The sequence below is a fragment of the Pelmatolapia mariae genome, linkage group LG20 (genome assembly GCF_036321145.2).
Source record: "Pelmatolapia mariae isolate MD_Pm_ZW linkage group LG20, Pm_UMD_F_2, whole genome shotgun sequence".
Lineage (NCBI taxonomy): Eukaryota > Metazoa > Chordata > Actinopteri > Cichliformes > Cichlidae > Pelmatolapia > Pelmatolapia mariae.
The window spans coordinates 29,624,576-29,643,679 of NC_086244.1; the positions used below are offsets into that span (position 1 = coordinate 29,624,576).

General features: G+C 37.4%; 2 protein-coding genes across 4 annotated transcripts in view; one reads left to right on the forward strand and one right to left on the reverse strand.

The window, feature by feature from the left end:
* Positions 1-911: 911 nt before the first annotated feature.
* Positions 912-18,591, forward strand: sycp2 (synaptonemal complex protein 2). The gene is given in 40 exon segments (XM_063465039.1): positions 912-935; positions 1,040-1,180; positions 1,266-1,409; positions 1,494-1,589; positions 1,681-1,705; positions 1,922-2,007; positions 2,107-2,201; positions 2,335-2,369; positions 2,455-2,597; positions 2,722-2,774; positions 3,020-3,065; positions 3,274-3,387; positions 3,512-3,563; positions 3,686-3,834; positions 4,046-4,099; positions 4,505-4,585; positions 5,377-5,473; positions 6,120-6,247; positions 6,741-6,804; positions 6,923-6,968; positions 7,085-7,164; positions 7,320-7,735; positions 7,855-7,982; positions 8,693-8,750; positions 8,835-9,000; positions 9,123-9,187; positions 9,272-9,460; positions 10,835-10,973; positions 12,315-12,607; positions 13,720-14,004; positions 14,150-14,201; positions 14,364-14,492; positions 15,000-15,175; positions 15,381-15,475; positions 15,928-16,027; positions 16,183-16,241; positions 16,954-17,032; positions 17,323-17,379; positions 17,596-17,664; positions 18,469-18,591. Coding segments are annotated over 40 exon segments (4,431 nt in total).
* Positions 18,134-19,104, reverse strand: part of phactr3a (phosphatase and actin regulator 3a) — a 33,595-nt gene continuing 32,624 nt past the window's right edge. For all 3 annotated transcript variants that reach the window (XM_063463622.1, XM_063463623.1, XM_063463621.1), the window contains exon 12: positions 18,134-18,763. In XM_063463622.1, coding sequence (XP_063319692.1) covers positions 18,748-18,763 — 16 coding nt within the window. In that variant the 3' untranslated portion in view covers positions 18,134-18,747. The remainder of the gene's footprint in view (positions 18,764-19,104) is intronic.

Here is a 19,104-nt window from a genome sequence, read left to right on the forward strand (position 1 = left end):
CACATGGGGAGGATAGTATATGTGGTTTTAACTGGACAGAAAGGTATGATCCTGAGAAGTAACTGATAAATAAAGCAGTCAGACAACTGTAGTAGAATAGAAAGTTTAAAAATGTGAACAAAATAAAGTACAAATACTTACAGTTTACCCTTCAATATTACTTACTATACCGCAAAACAGAAAAAAAATCTAAACATGGTTCTCTTGTCCCTGGTGAATAAGCAGATCTATTTCAAATCAATCAGACTAAAAAGCTGCTGAGAAACAGTGCCTGTATACAGGATTTTTTAAAAATATATTAAATGTTGTCTTACTGTATTATGAACGGAGGCGACAGTTCCGGCTGGACGTAAACCCCCTCGCGCGTGCGCAAAGAATGCAAAGACTTCGCGCGCGTTGTGGGGATCAACTGAAAAACTTAAAATACGAAGCAACCTGTCATGTCCTCTTTTTGTGCCAAATTTGACAACACAGTAAGTAGAGCCATGTAAATAATACACGCCGATATTATCTCCTTAAGCTATGTAGTAATCCCGGGCCAGCTGATGGTTATGGTCTGAAAATATTGTTGGCTAGGAGAAAGTTTAGCTTTTATTAGCATCAAAGTTAAGCTAGCTAACTTCAATAAAGCCTGATGAGGTCATAAAGGTTAGCAACATATCTCATGACTCAGCTCAGATTTCATGTACCGCAATAGATTTTATATAAAGCATCTCACATAGATGTGAAGATAACAGATAACTTAGTGTTTAGCTTTTTGATGGCAAATTAATTAAACTAATGAAAATTACATGTCAATAAATAATTTATATAAAGTGAGGCCTTTTCAGATAGGCCTATGATTGGTAGGTTTATGTCTGCTGTTTTTGTTTACAGTCAATTTAAAGAGGCTAAAACCTTTTCTCACAAGGATGGCACCTGCTCAGAACACGCAGGTGAGAATGCATACACTTTCTCCCTTTGTAAATATTCCTATCACTTAATTAATCAATATTCAGGCCTAATGGTGAAAAGTAAATTGTATACTTCAACCTTTTAGTTGGAGCACATAATCAGTGAGGCGGTAAAGTCCGGAGATGTCCGAGCACTGGATGTGTTCTTGCAGAGGGAGATTTATGAAGAGACTCCCATGAAATGCTCTCAACAGTTTCTCAGCAAATTGGATAAACTTATCTGCAGGGTGAGATAAAACTCAAAACACCCAGTTACACAATATGATGCTGTGTTATCAGTGGAATTAATGAAACCATATTTATGTTCCTTAGGGTTTGGTTCAAAAAGACCCCAAATTGGCCAGTCTGGGATTTGCCAGTCTTTACAAGTGTGGAAAACACCTAATACTACCTGGTGGTGGCCAAGGACTTTCGGGGTTAATAGCACAGGGTCTAATAAAAAAGATGAGTATACACGTAATAATACATAAAGGTACATACTATGTGGGTTCTGTAAACTTACGTAGTCTGATTGAACCCTTTTTTGTGCAGATGGTGGAGTGGTTTGAAAAATGCAGACAACTGTGGATTCAGTGTGGGCTGCAGTGGGATGAAAACTTAATCAACCTCTCTGAAGACTTTTTAAATGCTTTAACGGTGAGCTAACTTCTAATAAGAAACACACTTTGTAAAGTCAACCGTTTCAGTATTCTTAATTTGGTTTGTTTTTACTTTCTCTATGTTAAAGGTGGTTCATCAGGAATGCAAAGAGGGTATGGATGTACATATCTCTATGTACTGTAGATAATGACATCTTTTTTTATACTGTTTAAAAACGTAAATGGGGACATATTTAAGTGTAAGATGGATAAGAGTTTCTAACTTAAAAGAGGTTTCTAATAAGTTTACAACAATTTAATGATGACTCTGTATACAAAAAGAAAATATTGACTTTTGTCTGCTACACCGGTTTTATTTTATTTTTGCAGGGACATATGAAGTCACTGAGTCCTTTCTGTATCCTATTGGCCAGTTGGCTGTTGACCGCAGAATCGACGTCCTGATCCAGAAAGAGGTTTACAATAGTTTTTCTAATTTTTTTTAGAGTAACACTGAACCTGAAAGACCGATGTGTTTGGTACAGTTGATTAACTGCCTAATAATGTTTTAACAGGCAATTCGGAAATTCAACTTAATTCTGGATAAAATCCCAGTGGAACTTAAAAAAGACACGAAGATCCTAATGTCACAAGAGGCCTCTGATATCATGTATGTCACTGTAGTTTTCTTAAATGATTATTAACATTAAATGTAATACAATTGGAAACATGAATGATCACAATCAAGAATGAATTACCACATTTACTAATTATTAAGAAGTAGATTGCTCATTTGATTACAGGATCAAACTGGCTGATCATATAATGGATGTTGGTGGTAAGCTTTCTTTATACATTTCTCTTTACCCAGAATTACTATTAAAAACAAAATATGTAAAACACTGTTTTTATTTCCCCCTCAGACTATGACTTTCAGTCATCCTTGATGGAGGCATTGTGCAGAATGGCCACAACTGACCAGAGGAAGGAATTTGCATATAAATGGTTCAGAATGAGCCATGTGGCCAGTGCATTTGCCAAAATACGTGATTCTGAATTTGAGACGGTAACATTAGTCTGTTTTGGTTTATTTTATATTTGCTTTTGATTTTTGATGTACTGATGCTGTTGCTGATATTGTTTATGCTGACAGACTGCATAAAATTGAATGCAAGTCTGTGTGATTTCAGGCTTGTCGTACGTTTCTAAACATGGTGAATGGGATGCAGGGAGACAAGAGAAGGTACATACATAACAGAGCTCAGTGCTATACAACACATGTGGTTTCATTAGTAACTTTCATTCTGAACCTGAGTTAATATGAATTTTCATATGTTTGTCTATTTCTCTAGCAATATTGCATTTTACAAATTCTTTCACCTGTCAAGCTCTTTTAATAAAAATCTCTAATTACATTCTGTATTTGGGCCATCTTGACTGGAAACATTTACTGAAAGTTCTGATGACACAATTCTTTGTGCACTGTAGGGTGTATTCCTACCCTTGTTTGGAAGCTTATCTGGACAGCAGTGAGGTCAGTATCAACAGGGATTCTGTTCTAAAATGTGAAAAACAAAACTGAATTTGAAACAACTCAGTTATTAATTGTCTGAACACACATAAGATATCTCTCACCACACAGTCCTAGTCTGTTTAATCTAATAACAGCTTATGTCCAAATTCATGCTGTATTGTTAATACTATAAGTTGCTGTTGTAGTAAGGTTGTGGATATGTTGTCAGCTGCTGATGCCCTCGGATGAGAAACTTGAGGAATTCTGGATTGACTTCAACCTCGGCAGCCACAGCATCTCTTTTTACTTCTCCTTGGCTGATGAAGAGGTACAGATACCTCAAATCAGTAATATACACACATATACAATATACACAGTAATATACACATTAAAAAACTCAACTTTTGCTTAGCACAGTCAGCATCTGCTTAACAAACTTTGGTTTACCCTCAATGTAGGATAGCCACTGGGAAACTATATGTATCAATGAGCATGAAGTCCAAAGCTACACTGTAAAAGGTAATGTATACACAAAGGCCAATGCATTTGTGCCTGCTCACATTCACTGAATTTTTATTTGCATGCGACTTTGCCATTTCGTATAAGTATTTGCTCTACTAAAAAATTTCTTAATGTCCAAGAGGAGGGCAAGAGGCAGGTCTTGCAGATCAAGCTGTCAGAGGTGGTCATTGTTGGTGGAGCTGAAGGATCCACTCTTACGATCCATTTCAGCTCCTCGCTGGACATCCTGCAGGCTGTGCAAAACGTCTATGGACACAGCAAAAATAAAGTAGAGTCTATCTGTCTTTACTGAATTTTCTTGCTACACCACAATAGATACATGACAAGTAAATTCTAAGGTATGCATTAATGTTAAAAAGACTTTCACACCAAGTGGAAAAGTCCATATTTTGCACTGATAGAATGGGGCTCCAAACAGAAGCTAAACTGTGGTCATGATGAATTTAAGTATTTGGATTAAGACTTTCTTCTTCCATCAGGGCTCATCTGTAGTGAAAGCTACAGCTAGATCTTTAATGGAGAACAACACTCAGGTAAACATTGGTTTGTCAACATAATGCTCTTATTGTACTTCTGTAATAATTAGTTCTCATCTCAGATTCCAGTGTTTATTAAACTGTCAATATTTGAGCTGGAGTTGGGTTTAAATGGTAAATTGACTGGTTCCTATAACGCTTTTGTACTCTGATTCTCAAAGCGCTTTATGCTTCAGTGCTTTCTGTCCGCGTTCAACTTCGGGTTAGTATCTTCTCCAAGGACATTTGGTAGTGTAATATATTGAAATGTATAATATGTTGATTCCTGGCTTATTTAGATCGAAATTATAATGGGTGCGAGTGTTTGTGTTTGGGGTTTTTTATTCATGTGATCTTATTGTATCAGAAATCTTTTGTTAATGTCTAAAAAGATTTTTCACCCTGTATGTTCATCTTTTTTAGGTTGTTCCAGAGAGCCAGGTGTCTCTTGGTGAAAGTGAAAAAAGTACTGTCCACTACGTTTTACCTGCTACAGCTTCACCAGCACAGGTAGAGATTTAAATTGTAAATTACAAACAGTTAAGACCAGACAGGAAAATGGAGTGGGAGCAGGGGCATACCATGATTGATATCAACATAAAGTTAAGTCAGAGAAGGCAGTGTTTTAGCTTACTTTACAGAAGTGTGCATATTTTTCCTGGTATTTCTGGGTATGAACAAAATTCTGCTTTATAAATTAAACCCCACTGAAAACGTAGGTTAAAATTCTAGCTGCTTCTAGAGATATGCAGGAAAATCCCTGTAATGTGTATAATATTATTTAATGTAGCAATGCAACACATACATGACATGCAACTACCTGCAAAATAAGAAGGAAAGCAGAAAAAGATCAGTTCAGAGAAAATGAATGTGTCAAAACACAAGTTGGAAGTTAACGAAGATTGATACAACAAACAATTCCTCAGCTGAAGTCAGTATTTTCTATATCAGATGAAATCTATTGAGATAAATATTTATCCATTTATTAATATGAATGCTAACAGCTACACTCTAACATCTTTTTTAAGGCTGGCATCAGTTATATAATGAAAGCGTAGGACAACTCTTGGTTGGGATACTTCAATGGAAAGGCACACTTGAAACTTAACAGCAGGGGGTGCACATAAGCCACCAAATAAATATTGAGCAGTATTTTCCGCACCATGGATTAAACACTAAATTCCTCTTAAACACAGAATTTATTCTGTAAAGACTTCTGTGTTATTATTGATGTGAAATAAAATCTACAAAACAGACCATCATAAAGATTGCTAGACATCTGATTTTCTCTCCAGGTGGTCACCCCAGCCAAGATGAAGATTTCTGAGGCCACCGCCTTTTTTAGCAGCGGCGGAGCTGGAAGTGTGCATCGTTCCTTCTCTCTTGCATCAAGTAGGTGACAGTAGAAAGTGTGAAGAACTGCAGCCACACCAATTCCAGTAATTGTACTAACTTACAGGCTTTATGTTATTGGTGAGAGAAATAAATGGGCTATATCACAAGAATAAACATAATCACAAAAACAACTAAATATACAAGTTGTGAAAGAAGACAAAAAGAACACCCTATACAAGTAATTTTTGCTTTTTTTATAGACTGTATTATAACTCTTTAAGAGTATGAATAGGGAAAACATGTAAAGATACTAGAGCTGAATCAGGTTCCTCATGTCCTTTGGGGTTAGTTTAGTTCGTATGTAAATACTAAGTAGTTATTATGTGTCCAGTTGTTTCATTTGTGCTCAGTTGTATCATTCTCAACCGCTGAATAAATCCTGGAGGATGAATGAGTATGATATTTTTTGTCCTCCTTTTTAGACACTCCAGCCAATGGCATTGGAACAGAAAAGTTATCTCTTGAAGTGGTTAGTTCACATATCACCACTGTTAAGAATTGCAGTCATAGCAGCTACTCTTTAATGTACTCAGTATTAAGTTTTAGTTATACTCTGATTATATTGCTTTATACTGTAAGTCCTTGCATACTGCACAAATAGTGTAAAGTAAATGTTCATGTTTTTGTAATGTGTACTGTTTAGCCAAGTTAGGAGTAGTTATACGCCAAGTCCAGGAAATTCAGTTATTCAGTTACTATCGATGTGATGCATCTCTACAGAGCACAACCTCTAAACAGGCCATCAAGAATAAAGGTGACAAATACAAAAAGGTACAGTCTATCTATAAATGATACATTTTTAAATTTTTTTTACTACTGTTGCTACTTTTGCATGATCTTTTTAACCTTTTTGATTAAAGGAGACCATAATACAATCCAGCTGTGTAAACAGAGGTTTTGCTTTTTACGTTTCTTAATAATTCAATGTTTTAACTACTTAGACTTATCTAGACCACCTCCGGTCACCTAACCATTGAATTTTCATGAATCTGGATTTTTTTTTTAGATATAATGGTAACTTTCCATCAGGATACTGGTTTGTTCTTTTTTTGTTTTGTTTGGTTAATGCTCATAGCCTGATGTAAAGACATAATTTCCACACAGTCAGAATAAAGTGATGTAAAAATCTTTGCTGTTGGGTTCTTAACAATGCAGTCAGTGCAGCAATTATAAGCAACAGAGGATTTAGTATGAGGCACAAAGTAGCTAACGGTGTTCTGCTAAATATGAAATATCATACAGTTTCATTTGCTGTCATTTGCAGAGCATACCACTGAGAGATGCTGTGAACATGGTTCTGGCTGAACAAGGAGGAGAAAAATCCCAGGGTATGATATAAATATATTTTCATTGGTTTTTGCTTAACTCAGAAGTAAAGCTGTATTATCTTTATTACAGCTTTATTTGTTTAAAGGCTCAACCCATTACTGGTCTTTTCACTTGCAGAGGAGAATTTTGTGCCTGACACCCAACCCCAAACTGGGAGTAACATGCAAGTATCATGAAGAACCTCCAGTCTGTTTGCATAGCTGCATAGCCAGTGTTCTGATTGATATCTGTATGTAATGGGTCTAGCTGAGTATATTTATGTTTTCGTTTAAATTACAGGGCTTCTAATTGGCACAAATTTTCCGTTTCAAAAATGCTGATGATGCCAACACAGAAAACGAGTTCCCTGCCAAGATCTGGTAAACTAAGGCGGCAACAAATATCTTCAATATCGCTAAAATTATGAAACTCATTGTACATTACAGCTAGTAAAATATACAAAACCAAGCTAGTTAAATGTTAATGCCATTAACAATTATCAGGGTTTTGATTACAGTTATTTTCCTCTCTTTAGAACCTTGTTCAGCTATGCTGCGTCCTCGGGAGTGCTCCTTATCATCGAAGTGGTCAGTTTCAGCCTCGAGCTCAGTCTGCCAAAAGCAACTGCATATCCAGCTCAGCAAGCGACTGCAGCAGGTCCTTAAGGAGAGGAACCAAGACTCTCCACCTCCTGAAGCATCTGATATCAGAAGGGACTCGAATGAAACAAATGCAGAAGACCAGTATGTTTCCTCATTATGTACTTCCAAGCCGCAACATGCCCAGAGCAATGGCCATGCAAAAGGGAAGAGCAAGGGCCAGACGTCACTGGAGACTGGTGCTGTTCCAATGAAACCATCAGTGAAGACCTCCACAACTAAAACTCTAAAGGAGAAAAAAACACCCAAATCTGAAACTGAAAGTAAGAGGACTCAATTAGACAAAGAAAAGGTATGACTTCTGTAAAGTTTATGCAGCTTAATGTTAAGTCCAAAGTTCTTGTTAAGAATTAAGGTTTTTTTGTTTCTTTGGTTTTTGGTTTTCTTATTCCTTGAAATTTCTGCTCTCAGAGAGACTCAGAGGCTGCAGGCAGCATGGTGAAGCTCATCTCTAGCCGCTATAAGGATAATGGCCAATCTAAAGAAAAACACACTTCTGAAAAGCTCACTCAGAACTGGGTTCCTTCTCTTGTCAACAGGTATGAACATTTAGGGCTGTAATTTTTCCACTTTAAATTTCCACTTCAATAATGTCATTAATGGAGTTGTTTTTGTAGTAGACCAATCTTCAATATGAGCTGGTTATCAACTGGAAAAGTAAGTGATCAATATTTGAATTATGTCTAGGATTAATCTGAGTAATTTTTAAAGTATAGTTTTTTGGGTTTTTTTTTAAAAGTTGAAAGCACTTTTCTGTACTTATTTTACTAAAGATAATTTATTGATTCATTTGATGTATTTTAGAGAGAAACATCCAGAAACCCAATTAGATCCTACAGCAGAACCAAAACAAACTCTGTGAGGCGGAGGTAATCTAAGTCAATTAAAACATTTCAAAGATATTTGAAGATAGATTTGTCTTTCAGTGAATGTAATAGTTTTTTCCCCTGTTGTATAGAGATGACGTTTTTGCATTCAGGACCAATACACCCCTCAGTTCTGAGGTAAGTGTTACTACTGTGAGTCAGTTTTATGTATTGACATGTATCAGCATGAGAACTTAGAAAATTCAGGATAAAAGTTAACAGTCTTGTTTCACTTATTTCATTTTAGAAGGAGAACATAAACAACTGTGGCATACAGAGCAAGTAGGCCCCATTGAGAATGTTCTGTGAATTGTATTTGTCTTAAATATTAATATTTTGTTACAAGTCTTTCTTAAATCTATACTTCCCATATTGTTTGACAGTGGCATCCACTCCCCAGTACTCCTCAGCACAACCAAGAAGGAGCAGCCTGTGGCGAAAGTAGGCATTCATTGTATGTTTGTGGAAACATTTTCTTCATGCTTGTGTACTCATGTCTGTCCTCTGCTGTATTCTGTGTTACAGAAGAAGGGGCATGTGAAAAAGCACCTGTTTAGTGACACAGATACAGAAAATGCCACAACAGAGGTCAGCTGGCTGAGAGAGTCAGCCACAAAGTCCAAGCCCAAGGTTGCCAAATACTCCAGGCAGGCGCCCATCAAACCTAGACCTGTCCCACACCATGCTTCTTGTAGGCCATTAAAGTTACATTCAGACTCAATGTCCTGTCTGAAAATTGTTGCACCACGACTGTATGCCAATAAAATTATTTGTAAACATCAGTAATTGCATACACGTTTTGTTTCATTACAGTTGAATCTCCAGATTTAGTCCCGACCTTTCCAAGAGCTGGACTGGGTAATAACAAACCAACTCGGGTAAGGAATGATTAATGTTTTTGTAAATTGTGTGCTACAAGCTGCACTATTTTAAGTAACCACAGTGTGTCACTGTTGTATCAGAAAAACAGGCACATGAAAAGGGACCTTGGTCAGCCAAAGGAGAGAGTAAAGCCTGCAGCAGCACCTAGCAGAGAACATGCCGCTACAATGAGGCCCAAGAGAGTTGCAGCCACCTCTACTAGAAGCTACAAAGAGCCAGATACTGATGACAGTCAGCCAGAAGAACCTGAGGATCCTCCTGCTACCAAGGCAGGAGACAGACTTCTTTTTCTTAAGCATTGTTACTGTTTTTTGTTTTTTTTAAACAGTTAACAGGTACCACTTTGCTTTTTTAAGTAATCCTATTGGCAACGGTGTTCAGAGCAAACAAAAGATGAAGCAGACATGTTTATTCAAACATTTTGCAAATATATATGGTGTAAAAAGGCAAACTTCATCCTGCCTCCACACATTGTATTGAATATCAAAACGCCTTTTTTTCATGGACTTTGGCCATTCTTTCAATACTCTAAAGACATACAGTTTTAAGCTCAGGTGTAGAAAATGTATCGCTCAGTCACAGTGATAATAAACTACTCACTAAACCATATTGAGTTTTAAAAATACACATTTCATCTGGTGAAAAGACAAAAAAACAAACTTTGAAGCCAGTTCAACAATAATAATGTATATTTTGCACCTTTCTTTTCTTTATAAATAGTACTCATTCTCTGATCGTCTAAAGAAAACTGAGGAAGTTCATGGAGCTCAAAAGAAGAAGAAAAAGACTGACAGCACCCAGCAAATGGAAAACAATATAAACCCATGCGCAAAGAAGCCAGCCACTTCCAAGGTCATTTGTGTTTAATGTCATCTTTACTAAGTGGTTATGTGAGAAATGGCTGGAGCAATATCATATTTATTTTTCTTCTGAATTTCAACAGAAATATTTTATAGACCAGCAGAGGAAGCATAAGAAAACCTCTGAGCAAGCAGCTGATACCTACAGAAGAAAACGCAACAACAACCAGTCAGATTTTAAAAAACCTTCTGTACTTAAGGTAGGACATCAGTTCTGCACAGAAATGTTCTTATTGCTTGTTGTCTTCAACTCACAGCTTTACATCTTTGCAGATACTAAGTGTTTATACAGTTATATACTATAGATGGGTAATTCAGACTTACACCATGCTTGATTTTTATAGAATTTATGAACAAGTGGTAAATTTAAATGAAAAACTGTGGCATTCATAGGCTAACAGCTTCTCAGTTACAAGGTAGAACTTCCCTAAACCATGCCCTGCTTTACCCCTTTGACTCAACAGGGGAAATCAATTTCCAAAATAACCGTATTGTATTCATAAAGACGTTAAACTATCGGCTGAGACCAGAAACTTACTAGAAAAAACCCCAGATTTTTCTTATTAGACCTGGCAACTATGTTTATCATTTGTATACAGTCTTTGATCTGAATATATTTCGGTAGTTTATTATTTAACGTCAAAAGGAGAAATGTAATTTTTTTTTGGCTGTATTTAGCTGAGACTATGCTGTGGTCTTAAATCTTCACCTGCAGGTTGTGTTTCTGAATGGATTTCACAGTATAATATGTTGTCATAAATAACGTACTTTGTTCTCCAGCAGAGGCCTGAAAATGTTCCTCAAGAAACCTCAAAATTGAACAAGACAAATGCCCAAGAACAAATGAGTTCATTGAAGGATTCCTGGGCTACTTGCCAGACCTCTTTCTGTCCATCCCCTCCTCTCATGGAAAAGATGAGATGTAAGATACAATAAAAAACGACTCTCTAGCGTCAGAGTTAGATAAGAGCCATTTGATCCCTCTGACAGCTGCTAATGTCTATTTAATGTTTAATGTTTGATCAAATGGTTTGTTAATTCCATCACAGTGGTCACATGTATCATGACCCCAATTCCCCCCTGACAACCTTAGACACTGTAAAATGTCAATAAAAACAGAATGCAGTGATTTGTAAATCGTATTAACCCATATTTTGTTCACAATAGAACACAGAAAATAACATTAAATGTTTAAACTGAGATATTTTACTATTTCATGAAAGATAATAGCTCATTTTGGATTTGATGGAAGCAATAAAAGGCTGGTAAACTAAGTGGTACTAAAATGAAACCATTGGAGAAAGATTATGCACTTAATTAGATTGATTGGCACAGGTTAGTAACATGAGTTGGGGGTAAAAAGTGCATTTCTCAGAAGTAAAGATGACAGGTTCATCTGAAATTCATTTCAAAATGAACTTGAGTTTTTTCTTAAAATGATACATTTTCTCACTTCTTTCTATTCTGAATGAAATATGGGTTTATGAACTTTTCAAATCATTGGATTGTGTTTTTATTTTTCACTGCATCGCAATTTTTTCAGAATTCAGGTTGCACTTAATAGCCATTTTAACATTTGGCTGAAAAAAAAGTTTTCCTTTAGTGACACACTTCTCCTGCTCAGTCACCATTTCCAAATGACACAATTAGCCATGGCCACCGCTGTAGTTTGAGTAAAGTGTCTTCAGTATCCCAGATTTCACTAAGCTCATCATCTATTAACTCATCAGTACTCACCAGCAAAGTTAAGGACAGCCCCACTGTTGCCCTGGCTCTATCTGTTAGAGCAGAGGTATTGGCTCTTTACTGATTTTTGGTTTCTTCAGCAGAAGAGTGGATGGTAATCTTTGATTTTCATTATTGTGTAGAAACATTGACTGTTTAACTATCTCAAAAGATGAGATTGTCAGAAACGCTAACTTAACGTATTACTCTGAGTCATAATGATGAGTCTCGTTATCTTTGTTAACATTTATATTTGTAAAAAATTATACTCTTCACGCAAAAACCCCTTTTTTTAACGCTGGTTCTTTATCAGCCTTTATTTGTATAAACCCCTGTGAAACAATTTGGTGGCAGCAATGTGTGTTTCCATGGCAGTGAAACCTTTTCACTCTAAACACTTTATGTAAAGCATTGCATAAAGAAACCTTTTGCTCTCCAACCTCTATGTAGAGGAACTTGTGTATATTGACCTTCTACTCTTTGTCCAACTTCTGAAGCCAGCTGTTTGAACATCTGTGCTTATTTTGGATCCCCGCAGCTGCTGATAGGTCAGTCCCAACCTTGGATTTGACCTGCTCCCCTCTTCTCACCCCGCGGGGATCCCCGCTGCCTGCCTCCCCTAAGCCTTCTTGCCAAGACACCCCCTCGCCAGTCCTGCTGCTACCCAAACCTAAAGTCAGAAGTAAAGAAATGTGCAAGTCTTCTTTCTACACTGCAGAAAAGAACCATGGCTCATCCAAGACTCATTCTAAGCAGTCTGTCCCTTCTCTCACTTCACTTGGAGGACAAATCCCTGCACACAGTCCTCCGACTGAACTTAGTGCAGCAAAGGTACATCACCTTTCTGACATATTATGGCACTGTGGTGAGGTATCTGTCAAGGGTTAGAACAGAAAGAAAGTGTTTTAGGGTAGAAAAATACTTGTTTCTCATTCACCCTAAAAAACGTCACAGTGCAAAATACATAAGTATGGGTTTTTTCTAATTTGTTGAGTTGAAAGCATATTTTTTTTATTTCTGAACATTGCTTTAGCAAATAGTGGAGTATTCCAGTGTGGGTGGTGTTCTGTTATTAAAGAAAATAAATAACAAAGTAAGAAGATGGAAAGGGTAGTCACACCTAACTCAGCGAAAAGGCCAGAAGGGAAAGAGTGAGGAGGCCTTATTGATTTAATTTTGTCTTTGCTCCTCTTTGTATAAAGTTAGTCCAGTATACTGCACGTCTGTAGCGATCTGCCGTGGGCTGTCTGAGTTGTTAAATTCATCTGGACTCACCATAAAGATGTTTATACACTCATTTTGGCATCTTTGTCAAGTCTTTAAGCTATTCATGCACTTCTACTCTGCATAGATGTTATTGATGTCAGCCAACAGTCTTGTGAGAATCAGTAGCATAGCTTGAATGGTAGTGTGAATTATTATTTCACTGAAGTAAAAACGTAGGCCACTGACCTAAGCATGACAGGTTGAAATTCCCAGACTGTTTGAGAAAAATGTGGGTAGGGATGATTGAAAATATAACTCCCTGCCCTTAACAACCTTATTTTGAACCTTGTCCTTTATAAGCAAGTGAAAAGTTTGAATTGCAAACTGCTAAATTCTACTCCAGGCAGGTTTTTTGTCTAACATGAGATGGCTACGGTTAAACTAAGCCATTCTTATGAGTAAGCCATGTGAGGAATTCCTAATAAATAGATCAGTTAATTATGGGGAAATGCACATGATGATTGAAATGACCTACTTAATGCTGTACAGAGCAGATAGTGGCTTTGCAGCACTTAATCTGTACTTCTTCGTGCATTGTGTGAAATGTCTTTTTCATTTATTGTCACTTATCTATGGCAGACATGATCATTAGCTAACCACAAAATGAGTTACCATATTTTTTCTTGACATTATTTCTCATCACTTTCTGCCGCCTTCAATCTTCTATTTGTTTCCAGATTAGTACAATCGAACAGCATCTTTCTTCAGCACCTCATTCTCCTTTGTCCACTCGACCCCTGCTGACATCCACACTCCTTGAGCTGGACAAACCACCCTTGCCTTCTCCTGCTCAGTCACCATTTCCAAATGACACAATTAGCCATGGCCACCGCTGTAGTTTGAGTAAAGTGTCTTCAGTATCCCAGATTTCACTAAGCTCATCATCTATTAACTCATCAGTACTCACCAGCAAAGTTAAGGACGGTCCCACTGTTGCCCTGGCTCTATCTGTTAGAGCAGAGGTATTGGCTCTTTACTGATTTTTGGTTTCTTTTTTTATTAATGTATCTTTACAGCTAGAAGAACAAAAAAAACATTAGGAACACTAAATCACTCTAATGTGTGTCTAAGTTGTTGTAAACTAACTCATTACTGTCCTCCTGATAGATGACGCCACTGTCAGACCAAGACTCAAAACTCGCACAGTCTCATGTTTCAGGTAAAATAAACGTTTAACTTGTTTTTTTGGGTTTTTTTGCCATGAATTTCCTGGTTGCTTACAGTTTAATTCCACTGTTAAGTCCACTCTGCACCAAATTAAAGTTGCGCTTCATTATAAAATGCCATCCTATCTAATTGTCGCATCTGATTTTTGAAACAGGGCCCAGCCGCAAGCGCCACATTTCCTTGTCCAGTCATTCAGAGGACGAGGAGACAGAAGAGAGGATGAGAAGCAGGATGAGAGGGAATGACTCTCCTCATTTGAAGCCACGGAAATTATTCAAGTCGTGTAAGACATAGATGAACTATGTAACACCTATTCAGAGTCTCTTACATAGATAAGCACAGGAAAACCTTAACTACACATGCCTTAATCAGACAAGCTAATATGATTGCAGTCATTTTAGTGTTTCAACTTTGGCACAGGAAGTTTCTTCATGTGTTTTTTTCTTAGATCAGGATTTTGCTACATCCAAATCTAATCTAAGGTGATCTATCTGAATGTATTTTTTGGAGCTATTTTGTTAAAAATGCCCCCAAAAAGTATTTTTTTGACGGTGTTTAATTATATGTGATGTAAAACAGATACACGGGAAGTCAAAATATTCCTTGCAGCATAGCCAAAACATCTTTTTTTTTTTATAACTATATGATTTAGGATGTAGTGAGGATATTTAAGATATCAGTGGCATCTTTAAAAGATCTGGTAAAAAAAACTATGAAACATTCTTGAATCAGAATTTGACTCTAATGTTGTCCTTTCTAATATGTTAATGTTCCTGTTTGTTACCTACAGTTGAGTTGCCTGCTGTGGATGAGTTGAGCCAGGTGAAGTCTTCCTCTGGTCATTGGGAGGGTGAAGTAACAGATGGAGACGTGGACATTGATGAAGGTTTAGATTTGCCAGAAATTGCTGTAAACCCAAGAAACATGTGTCAGCAGTTGAGCTCGGAGCTCAAGAAGAAGTTCCAGGTTGGAAATGTGTCCAGACATACAACATAGTTAGAGAATAGTGCTGTACACTACATTGCATCTGTGCTGTGTTCACAATTTAAAGGAACACTTAATGCTGTGAGAAATCTAGTACGTGGTAAACATGTATTTGAAACAGCAGTGTGTACTGCTGTTGAATGATTACTTACAAAACTGCTACATAACCATATATATTCATGTTCAGAAACGTTACAGCATGATGGAGCTTTACAACAAGCAGTCTTTGAAGACCGTCCAGCAACACGTCTCTTCCATTAATATGCAAATTACCAAATGCAGGTCAGTTAGTTTGTCAGTGTGTAAATGAACTATAAGTCTGATCTTTTCGGTTAATATGCAACATTTGTTATCGCCAACGTTTAATTAATTTGATGGCCGATAATCGCACACTAACAGAGAAGTCCTGAAAGGTAAGTGAGAATCTACAGTGATCATTTTCTTATTTTAATCTAAATTATTTTCTCTTGTGTGTTCATAACTGGAGAATATGAAAAAGAAAGATTTGGCAGAATAATCTATTCAAAAAAATGTGTATCTGGGCTTCTTCATACAGGGGTCCTTAGCAAATGTGAAACCTAGTTAGAAGTCAGTTTGCTGTGTTAATAAATCCTGTTTATGTTTTATTGGCTACAACCCTACAGTGTTCTTTCATGAGTGTGATAGGGCACTGTAACCTTTGTGTTTCCTTGTAGATTTCTACTTTACTGGTTAATTGTCTGTCCTCCCTACAGGACTCAGAGGCTTAAACAGATTCAGAAGGTCCTCCTGGATGAGATACACAAATTGGAGCAGGATGACACTGTGCTGAAAAACATGGACAAAGACCTCACTGTAGGTTATTCTGACTCTGTCTGCCACATAGAGAAAATGCAGAAAGCAATATTAAAAACAAAATATCCAGCCATATAATGTTCTGCTAAATAATACCTGCTGCCAGGATGATCTGTTGTAGATTTGACCAGTGCCAATGGTTTTTCCTTATACAGATGTACTGGAAAAAACAGATGACGGCTTTCCATTCTTACCAGAAGCAGGAAATCACGAGGTGAAATTAAGGCGTGTGTTTGTGTACTAAAAAGTCTTATAATTCTGTTTTCCACACTCTGATCAATGGTGTCCTTTCAGGTTTAAAGAAGAATACACAGAATTATATAATTTTTCTATTGGAAGAAAGATTAAAACCTTTGACTGGAAAAAAACATTTTTCATTAAGCTTGAAATCATCAACTAAATACACGTCCTATACATCCTATTCTTCTTCCTATCATTTAGCTGGGGTTATCGTAAGCATTCCCTCCATAGTTACACTGCTAGTAGCTGAAAATAAAAATAAAGCACCCCCATTTATCAACTTTCCCCATATTTTAATTAACACACATAATCTATACAGTCGTTTCAGATGTGTCTGACTTCGTCACTCAGTGAGTATATGAGAAACCAATATCATTATTATTCCTTTGATAAACATATATTTTATTAATTGCCATTTATGCCCTCTGTTCCTGATTCCCCGTTTTAAAAAAATTCCATATGCAGTTTATTATGCTGCTAACTCCTCGAATCTGAGAAGGGATTGTATTAAATGGGTCCTTTAGCCACACTACTGTGCAGTCCATACTTGTGTCACTAATTTGTCGTCTGTTCTTTGTTATCTTGGTAGTTCCATCCTGAGTGACACGATTGCCACGAAAATATTTAAAAATATGTAAAAGAAATCAGATATACAGCTCCATGGTTGTCTGTCTCCTTATTTCCAGAAATGAGCTCCTGAAGAGAGCGCTTCAGAGTAACACGTGCAACAGCTTGGAGTATGAGGAGAGAATATTCACATCTGAGGTGTGATCCTCATGCATAGACTTCACAGTATATCTAATATTTGCTTCATTGTGTTGCTTGAGTGCAGTCTGTAGCCGTAACTCAGAATTCAGCTTTGAATAATCAGTGTTTATATGTTTTAATTTAGAAGAGGTCATCTGCCTGTCAAGCTGTCTATCAAATATGACTTTTGCTGAGTGGCCTTTGTGACATTTTGCTTATCTCTTTTATTCTCCCCCTGTGTGTCCTGACTGTGTCATGTTCTTTATTACCACTCCCCAAAACCCTGCTGCTGTTCGTGCTGTTTTCAGATGTGCATGATCAGAAAAGACATGAAGTCAGTTCAGGACAAATTTCTCAGTGAGATGGTGAGTATGAACAGGTTACACTTCAGGAAACACAGAAGAGCTGGGCTTGCATTGTGTGTCTTTAATGTTGCGTCCTTCACTCTGTCAAAAGAACAATGGTTCCGTGAAAGCTTGTGCATAAGCACGTAGCATTGAAAGAAAAGTGTGACTCAGATGATGTTGTGTAAGATCTCAAATTAAGCGTCTTTCTCGAATGTTTCTGTGTGTCCTTTATAGCTGGAGGGAGAGCTCCAGAGTGTCAAGAAAGGACTGCATGCTTTGTTCTTCCCCTGATGAGGGAGCCGGGTTTGAGTTCAACACTATCCCGGAACGCAATAAAGCAGGTTGTGTGTTTCGTGCTGTCCTGGGCAGTTCTGCTGTGCTCAGTCAAAGTATTTTCATGCAGTGTTTGTTTTTCTGGATTCTGCTTTGATTCCATGCAGATGTGTTTGGTTTATTCTAATGGTGCGTTGTTCCAGTGTTTGGGATTTTATTGGAAATGTTGTGTTCTGGTGTTATTTTATGGCTTTTATAAATTGAATAAGTTTTGGTGTTATTGTAAGCTCTCCCATGCTATTCATTGACTTGACTCTATTTTTAACCCTAATTCTTGATTTATTCATTGAAGCTTGTTAAGTACTAGAAATGGTCAACTAAACTTTCAAGATCTTCATTGTATTGATTGCTTTTTAATAACTCCTCTACCATATTGTTAAATGAAAATAAAGTTGTTTTAAAAATAAATGAGGCTGCACAGTTTAAAAAAAAGGCCTTGTATTTTGAAGACAAGTAAGTGCTTACAAAGGTATTTCTCTTTTCAGTGAAGACGTCGACGGTCCCATTCTGATTGACATACTGTATGTACAGTTAATATCAAATTCAACCCCCAACGCCACCTCCCCCACGCTGCACAGTCTTTACACAGTCTTGACACATTATTCATCAGTTAAGAAAAGGTGAAGCTGGTCACATGCACAACTTCTTCCCACTACACAGATTCACACAATCTTGTCAGGAGTCCATGAATTAGTACAAAAAAAAGAAAAAAAAACAATGACTGAATGACAAGATTGTTTTTGTTTTTTTAATACTCTGCTCTTGTCCTGAGAGTCAGAGGCTCCACCAAAGTCTCTTCCACCTGCCAGTTTCCACGTTGGCACTCAGCAGTCTCCAGGACACGCCAGTGCTAACATTACCATCATCATCTCTCCCATACCCGTGACTTCATACTGATAATATGATGGTCAAGGGTGGCGGAAGATTCCTAAAAAAAGGCGCGCCGAAGACAGAAAGGCTCCGGGCTCTTTGAACTGTCGCCACTGAGCAGCTTCTAGCAGCTTCAGGAAATGTCAAAGCTCAGCATTTCTTCACAGAAGAAACTCCACACTTTCACGGTCGGTGGAACCTGGAGAGACAAACACAGAAAGAAAGGGAATAGAAATAAATGGTGAGAGCAAGAGGGTGCCTTTGTTACCAGATGCCCTTCTGTTATTGCAGCCATTAATCAGTTCTGCGGCTCTATTTTTAGCACAGCCGTTTACAGTGCTGAGAAGCCAGGCACGTACACTTCTACCCTCCCTCTAGGTCACTGTTACAACTCACGAGGTCTCGTGCTTTTCAAACACGATTAAGCCGAGGACACGGTGGCCTTTCATCATGCTTTGCTGCCTGGTAGTGAGAACTCTCTGGAGGACAACCTCCCCCTCCCTATTATAGCACTCCCATCTATCTTTAGCTCCTGCATGC